The sequence below is a fragment of the Piliocolobus tephrosceles genome, chromosome 19 (genome assembly GCF_002776525.5).
Source record: "Piliocolobus tephrosceles isolate RC106 chromosome 19, ASM277652v3, whole genome shotgun sequence".
In the NCBI taxonomy this organism is placed as follows: Eukaryota; Metazoa; Chordata; class Mammalia; order Primates; family Cercopithecidae; genus Piliocolobus; species Piliocolobus tephrosceles.
In genome coordinates, this window is record NC_045452.1 from 33,849,581 (window position 1) to 33,856,810 (window position 7,230).

General features: G+C 57.4%; 1 protein-coding gene and 1 long non-coding RNA gene across 6 annotated transcripts in view; one reads left to right on the top strand and one right to left on the bottom strand.

Moving 5' to 3' along the window:
• Positions 1-3,201: 3,201 nt before the first annotated feature.
• Positions 3,202-6,307, bottom strand: LOC111527954. The gene is made up of 2 exons (XR_002726821.3): positions 5,567-6,307; positions 3,202-5,291 (listed from the first exon to the last, which is right to left on the bottom strand). It is a non-coding gene; the product is annotated as an uncharacterized LOC111527954 (long non-coding RNA).
• Positions 6,135-7,230, top strand: part of SLC19A1 (solute carrier family 19 member 1) — a 26,201-nt gene continuing 25,105 nt past the window's right edge. For 2 of the 5 annotated variants that reach the window (XM_026447431.2, XM_026447433.2), the window contains exon 1: positions 6,135-6,355. Coding sequence is in view for 1 of the 5 variants with exons in the window: in XM_026447430.1 (XP_026303215.1) it covers positions 6,761-6,997 (237 nt within the window). In the remaining 4 variants the exon portion in view is untranslated. Of the gene's footprint in view, positions 6,356-6,726; positions 6,998-7,230 lie in introns of those variants that run through there. The other 3 variants (XM_026447432.1, XM_026447430.1, XM_026447434.1) reach the window with 2 other exon arrangements.

The window sequence follows — 7,230 nt, forward strand, 5'->3', positions numbered from 1 at the left end:
GAGACAGAGTCTTACTCTGCTGCCCAGGCTGGAGTGCAGTGGCGAGATCTCGGCTCATTGCAACCTCCACCTCCCAGATTGAAGCCATTCTCTTGCCTCAGCCTCCTGAGTAGCTGGGACTACAGGCACCTGCCACAACACCAGCCTCATTTTTGTATTTTTAGTAGTGGTGGTGTTTCACCATGTTGGCCAGGCTGGTCTTGAACTCCTGACTTCAAGTGATCAACGGATCTCAGCCTCCCAAAGTGCTGGGATTACAGGCCTGAGCCACTGTGCTCGGCTTCTTTTGTGTATTTTAAGAAGTGGGCTGTTTTCTTATTAGTTGTAAGGGACAGTTATGTGTCTGGATACAAGTCCTGTATCAGATACAAGGAATATGAATGTTTCCTCCCAGGTGTGGCCTGACATTTTGTTTGCTTCTTGTGTCACTGGACACAGATCTACAAGTTTGACAGTGTTAGCTTTTAATTTGGGTCTATCAGCCGTCTCAAATTAGTGTTTGTGAAAGGGATGTGGTAAGTCTGATGTTCATCTTCCCCTATGGATATCCAGCTGTTCTCGAACTATGTGATCTAGAGACCGTCCTTTCCCCAACTGAATTAAATGGACACCCTTGTTGGAAATCTGTTCTCCGTGTGGGTGGTCCTATTTTCGGACTCCACCAGCTTCCCTTAGTCTCTATATCTCTGAGCTCTCCAACGTCGCTCTTCTTAGTCACGATTGTTTTGGCTATTATAAATCTTTTACATTTTCACCTCAATTCTAATCAACATCTCAATTTCTAAAAAATAAGCCTGTGAGATCTCTATTGGATTGTGCTGAATCTATGGATCAATTTGGGGAGAATTTTCACCTTAAATAAAGCACCTTCCAATTGTCAATGAAAAGAGTCAAACTATGTAAAATATATGAAAAGATTTATGCTGAGCCAAATATGAGTGACCATGGCCCTTGACACAGCCCTCAGGAGATCCTAAAGCATGCGTCCAAGGTGACTGGGCACAGCTGGTCTCATACATTTAAGGGAACATGAGACCCAATCAAATACATGTAAGATAAACACTGCTCTGGTCTGGAGAGGTGGGACGACCTGGTGGGGGCTGGCTTCAAGGTTATAGGTAAAGCTAAAAATGTTGGAATTGGCAATTGGTTGAAAGAGTTATTATCAATAGAAAGGAATGTCTAGGCTACAGTAAGGGGTTGTGGAGATCAAAGTTTTATCAACAGTTGAAGTCTCTGGGTCGCAGGCTTCAGAGACTAGATTCTAAATGATTCTTATCAGACTTAAGGTCTGTGTTGACGTTGAAAGCTGGTCAACTTTCCCTGAATTCCAAAAGAGGGTCAGGTATAATGACGTGTATCCATGCCTCCCTTCCCCTCGTGGTCTGAACCAGTTTTTCAGGTTAATTTTGGAATGCCCTTGCCCATAGGAGTGGTCTGTTCAGAGGGCTGGGGGCTTAGAATTTTATTTTTGGTTTACACAATCCATGAACAAGGTCTGTCTCCCCCATTTGTTTAGCTACTCATTAATTTCTCTCAGCCATGTTCTGCAGCTTTCGGTACAGGGAACTTGCAAATTTTTCATTAAATGCATTCTTAGGTATTTTCTGATTTTCAATGGCATTGTAAATGCTGTTTTTCAAATTCTGTCTTCCAATTATTTGTTGCTAGATTATAGAAGCACAATTACTTTTGTATATAGACTTAGTATCTCATGACCTTGCTAAATGCCCTTATTATTTATAGTATTTTTGATAAACTGTTAGGATTTTCTGCCCTGGCAATTGCATCATCTGTGAAGAGAGACTCTGCCCCTTCCTTCCCAATCATTTCGTCTTCTAAAATCAGGCACAGGTTTCTCAAATAGCTTGCTTGCAACCAGGATGCATGCCTGTGATTGCAGAGCTCAATGCAAGCCTCTTCTGACCACAGGACGTTCCTGTAGCTGGGCATCACTGCACACTCCACCTGCGGGCAGGAGGCTTATCACCTCCAAGTTCTGGAAATGAGGACCAGGCTGGGTAGGCTTCAAACTCCACCTTGCACTGGCCAGACTTCCACTGGTTATTTTAATTTTTTTTTTAACACTCTCTTGTTAGATGACATTATTCTAAACAGCTGCCTTGTGATTCCAAAGAGGTTCAAACCTCCAGCTCTCCCTGGTAAAGATGGGCTATTTAATCACAATTTTGTGAAAGTCTGGCTGTAGGGAGACTTGGAGGCATCAGGATTCAGTGTTCTGCTGCTGGGCGAGGCAGGGCTCAACTGGGAGTGGCTGGGCCTGCTGGGGCCACTGTCTGGGGCCCCAGTGGGGCTCGAGATTTAACTCCATAGGACCAGGTGGGACACACTTCCAGGAAAGGAGTGTGGCAGGCACAGGCCCAGTTTAGCCCCACTGCTGTGACGGGCTGTGACAGCCTGGGAGGGTCCTGTGCTCCCCTGGGGGATGCAGAAGCCGGGAGCTCCTGGGCTCCAGGAAGGCCAGGGACAACACTTCTTCCTCTAGCGTTTGCTTCTCCGCTCAGCCGCCACAGGGCTTCTGGCTTCATAGAGAAGGTGCTGAGAACGGTGGCCCGGCTCAGCCTCTGAGAGGATGGGGGCCACAGCTGCAGGCCGGCCTGGGCCTGGGGGCCAGTGCTGGGAGGCCTGACACAAAGGCATCCATGTCAGCCCCCTTTCTCCAGACCTTTGGGCCCCTAGGTCCTTGTGATGGGCCACCCCTGGCCGCTGGGAGTGTTAGGAGGTCAGCTCGTGGAAAAAGGGGGGGTGAAGGCCCGGCAGGAGTTGGGGGTGGAGAGAAGGGCAGCTGCAGCAGAGACCCACTGGCCAACAAGCGAGGCAAGGCATTTACAGGGCGCATTGCACCTCTACCAAGCAGATTCAGATGGGAGCAGAAGCACCTGTCATTTGGTGAGACTGGGGCGACGCCTGGAAGGGTAGGAGGAGAAACTGTCTGAGGCCGTGTGCAGGCCAGTTCACTGTACACGCTGGGGCATGGAAGGCTGGTCCGCACCCATCTTCCTGCATATGGAGTGCCATGTGCATGTGAGCATACATGTGTATGTGTCTGTGTCTGTCTGCATCGTGTGTATGTGTGTTTACATTTCTGTATCTGTGCATACGTCTCGGTGGTGTCTGTACGTGTATGTGTCTGTGGGGGGCTGTTTTTGTGTTGCTATAAAGGAATACAGAGACTAAGTATTATCCAGAAAAGAGGTTTAATTGGCTCACGGTTCTGCAGGCTGTACAGGAAGCACAGTGCCAGCATCTGCTCCTGTGAGGCCTCAGGAAGCTTCCACTCATGGTGGAAGGTGACAGGGAGCCAGTATCACACAGCAAGAGTGGGAGGAGGGGAAGGACAAGGGGAGTTCCCAGACTCTTTTAAACAATCCACTCTCGAGTGAGCTAACTGAACAAGAACTCACCCATCACCAAGGTGCTAAGCCATTCATGACAGATCCGCCCTCATGATCCAACACCTCCCACCAGGCCCCACTTCCACCACGGAATCACATTCCAACATGAGATTTGGGGGGAACAAAGAATCCAAACCACATCAGTGTGTGCGCGTGTCTGTGCATGTGTGTCCATCTGTGTGTGCACGTCTCTGCACGTCTGCGTGGATCTGTATCTCTGTGCATGTGTCCATGTGTTAGCATTTGGTCCAAGCCTCGCTTCCAGAGCCACAGCAGCCACAACAGCACCAGCTGAGGGAAAGGGCTGCTCGAATGCCACTGCCTCCCTGATGCTGACGGGTAACTTAACCACAGGGACAGCCCTGGGTCTCTCCAGCCGAGGCCGAGGATTGGCTGGTTGGTCTCAGAAGGCAGTGGGTGGGCAGGGTCCTCATTCTCTGGCCGAGATTTCTTGGGCCTGGACTATGGGTGCTAAGGCTGCTGAGGAGTGGGGGCCCAGGAGCTGGGGATGGGTCACTGCTGTGGGGTGGGCTGCAGAGCCCACCTGAGCCCCTCCAGGAGGGGAAGGGGTGTCTGTGGCCTGCAGCCCCCAGACATCACTGTATATGGCTGGAGCCTACAGGCTGGAGGGCTGGGATCCACACTGCTGGGCCCCTGCTGATCCCTCCAGCCCAGGGCTTCACCCAGGAACCAGCTCTCCCTCCCATCTCTAACGCTCAGGCACTTAACTATTTGACAAACTAATGACGAAATACGCAAGGACGGGGACCGCTGGAGCCTGATGAGGCCCCAAGCACAGGATCCATTCCCAGATGCCAGTGTCACTCCCAAGGCACCTGCTTTTGTGAGTCTCTATTTTGGGTGGAGCCCTCTGGAAGCCCACACCCTTTTGTCTGTGGCCACTCCTCGCAGCGAAGCCTCAATGGAGGTTTCTGTAAGGTCTTCACCAGTCTCCTGGCTCCTCCCTCAGAGCAGCTGCCTCCAGATTATAATGGCCACGTGCGGTTTGTGGCTGCAGCCCCACCCCCCTACTCCGAAGCAGCTCCTGCAGGAAACCTGGGCCTTGTGTGGCTGGGGAACGCCCAGGACTCCTGCCACACAGGTGGACCGGAGGACAGCTTGGGCCGGCCCCTCGCAGGCAGGGGAAGGTTCGCTTGGCTCCACCTGGCTGGAGAGACAGGTGAGGGACTGGCCTTTGTGGGTCCTGTGGGGTCCCCTTCGGGCTGTGGCTCCTTGCCTTGCTGTTTCCAGGCGGGAAGGGGGTGGGAGCCAACCTTCTGTGGGAAGCGGTCTAGGACCCCGCTGCTGTTCATCCCCGCTTCCTCTGGGCTTCCTGGCCTGTCTTGCGCGTAAAGGGAGCACACTGCCCTGGAGAGCTGGCCCCATGGCCGGCTCCTCTTTGCCTGGAGGGAAGGAAGGCCTCCTCCTCCTCCTTGGGGTTGCCCCTTCTGTCTTCCAGCAGGGCCAGGCTCTGCCCGCCCGTGGAGAAGGCCAGTACTGGGGAGACAGCCTGGGCTCCCACCAAGCAGGGAGTCCCTCCAGGCGAGGCGCTCCATCCTGTAGTGCTCCCTTAAATTCTGCAACTTACCCCAGATCCTCTGTTTCCAGCCAACAAATCCTTTTTAAGTTCCTTTGAAATTTGTTCGTGTGGACTCCGGAAAGAAGGCCCAGGCCGGAGCTTTGGGCAGGCGGCCATTTAGGGCAAGGGCGCTGTGCCGGCTTCCCAGTGGGGCTGCCCGGCTGGTGGGCAGGAGAGCCAGGGCACCCCTCACACCAGAAGGCAGGTCGTGGACTGTGTCGTCTACAACCGGGAAGGGGTGCATTCCAGGGGCGCTGCTCCAGACTCACCGCTCACCTGGGACCCGCAGTCTTGAGCTGTAGGTACCAGGGTGGCCATCCCCTTCTGTTCTGTGCGGCTGACTTCCTGGCTACTCCTTAGCCTTGGGGCACCCACAGCCCTCGGCTTAGCTTCCCTCCCCATAGCCAGGTCTTGGATAACTCCAGGGTAAAGTGACCCTGCGGACCCCCACGTCCCCTGTGTCCTGCACAGTCCTGGGGCTTTCGGCGGCGCTGTCTGCTGCAGCCCCGCGCCTTCCTGGGAGAGTTGCCCAGCCCTCCCTTCCTGAGTGTGACTGCGCTGCCGTCCCCACCTGCCAGGCCTGCGCGGGTCTTCCCCGGGCTCTCCCTGCGGGGATGGGGACTGGTGGCCCCGGGCTGCGTCCGGGATCCGGCTTGCTCCTTCGTACAAGCCGGTGGGGGTCACCGTCAGGCAGGAGGGCGGGCGGCGGGGGTCCTGGGGGCGCCGGATTCGGGGCCGTGCAGTCCCCAAGAGCAGGCTGTGCGTGTCCCTGTTGGAGCCCCAGGAAGGCGGCCCAGGGCCACCCCTGAGGGCGCGTGGGCCCGCCGTGCTCCGGGATCCGGCCGGGAAGGCAGGTGTTTAACGGTGCAAAAAAGAACGCACAAGGCCTCGTCCAGGAGGTGGAGGTCGGGAGGGGGGCTAGGGAGGGGGACTAAGGGGGGGACTGGGGGTGGAAAGAACGCGGGGAGAGGGATGGCAGGGTGCCCGCCCGAGGGACCGACACTTCCGCGCATGGCGCCCCAGGATGCTGACGCCGGCGGGGGTGGGGGCCCCAGGGGCGGTCGGGGTCAGGTGGCCGCCCCAGGGGCAGGGCCGCAGCACGAGGGGCCTCGTGACCCGGGCGGGGAGAGGGCAGTGGGCGGGCGCTGCCGTAGGTGGGAGGATGCCCCCTGGGGACGCTCCTGCAGCTGCGCCCCGCCACGCGCGAGGCCCCGCCCTCAAGGCGCGTTCAGTGGGGACGGGCCCGCCCTCCCCGCAGCCGCGCGCCCGCCGCGCCGCCTTGTGGGCGCTGTAGTCCTGGAGTCCGCGTGCGCGGGGCCGGGGCCGGGAGCCCCAGGGCAGCCGCGCCGCCGAGCCGCAGGTACTGGTGGGGAACGGGGCCGCGTGTCGGGGGCTGCGGGGTGTCTCGGGGCCCTGGGGTGAGTGCGAGGCGCGGGCCGAGGTTTGCAGGGCTCTGTGAAGTGAATGTGGGGGGCTGGCACTGGGGTCCGCGGGGCTCTGGGGAGGGTGCGGGGGCTCGGGCCGGGGTCTGCGGTCTGCGGCCTGGGACCTGGAGGGCCCTGGGGAGGGTGCGGGGCGTGGGCCGGGGTCTCAGCGGGGGGCGCGGTGGGCTGAGAGCCGGGCGCCTGGCAGAGCAGTTGCAGTGCAGTGGGTTTCCTGCCGCTAACTTTCCGCCCCAGCCTGCTATTGGGTTGGTGAGGCCCGCCCCCCAGCCTGCCCTCCGCGTCATCCTGGGGCGCCAAGTCCCACCCCCGGGTCTGGAGAAATGCGTGGATCCGGAGTTCGCGTCCAGGCACGTGCTGCTTCAGGACGGGCCAGCCGGCGGGTGAATCCTGCCAGCCACGCGTGGGGCGGGCCCTTGGCACCTCTCCAGGCCATTCTCTCCTGTGCCAGAAGTTTTGTAGGTGCAACTTCCCCTTGGAGCAGCTGTGAGTGCGGATCCAGGAGAGCAAACCCGAGGCGTCTCAGAGAGAGCCTGGACAGCCGCTGCAGCCCTTCCCGAGTGGGTCCTAACAACACCCCTACAGCAAGAAAGCCATCCCGCTAGGGTCCTGTCCATCGGAAACTCCTGTCCTGGGGAGTCTGGCCTGCCTGGCCTCAGGACACAGGCTAACTAAGGTGGCCCCGAAATCCAGAATGCATCCAGAGGGGAGGTGGGAGAGTCCTTGGAGGTGCCTGTCGGCAGCCCTGTAAAGAGGTGGCTTGTAATCCCAGCACTTTGGGAGGCCGAGACGG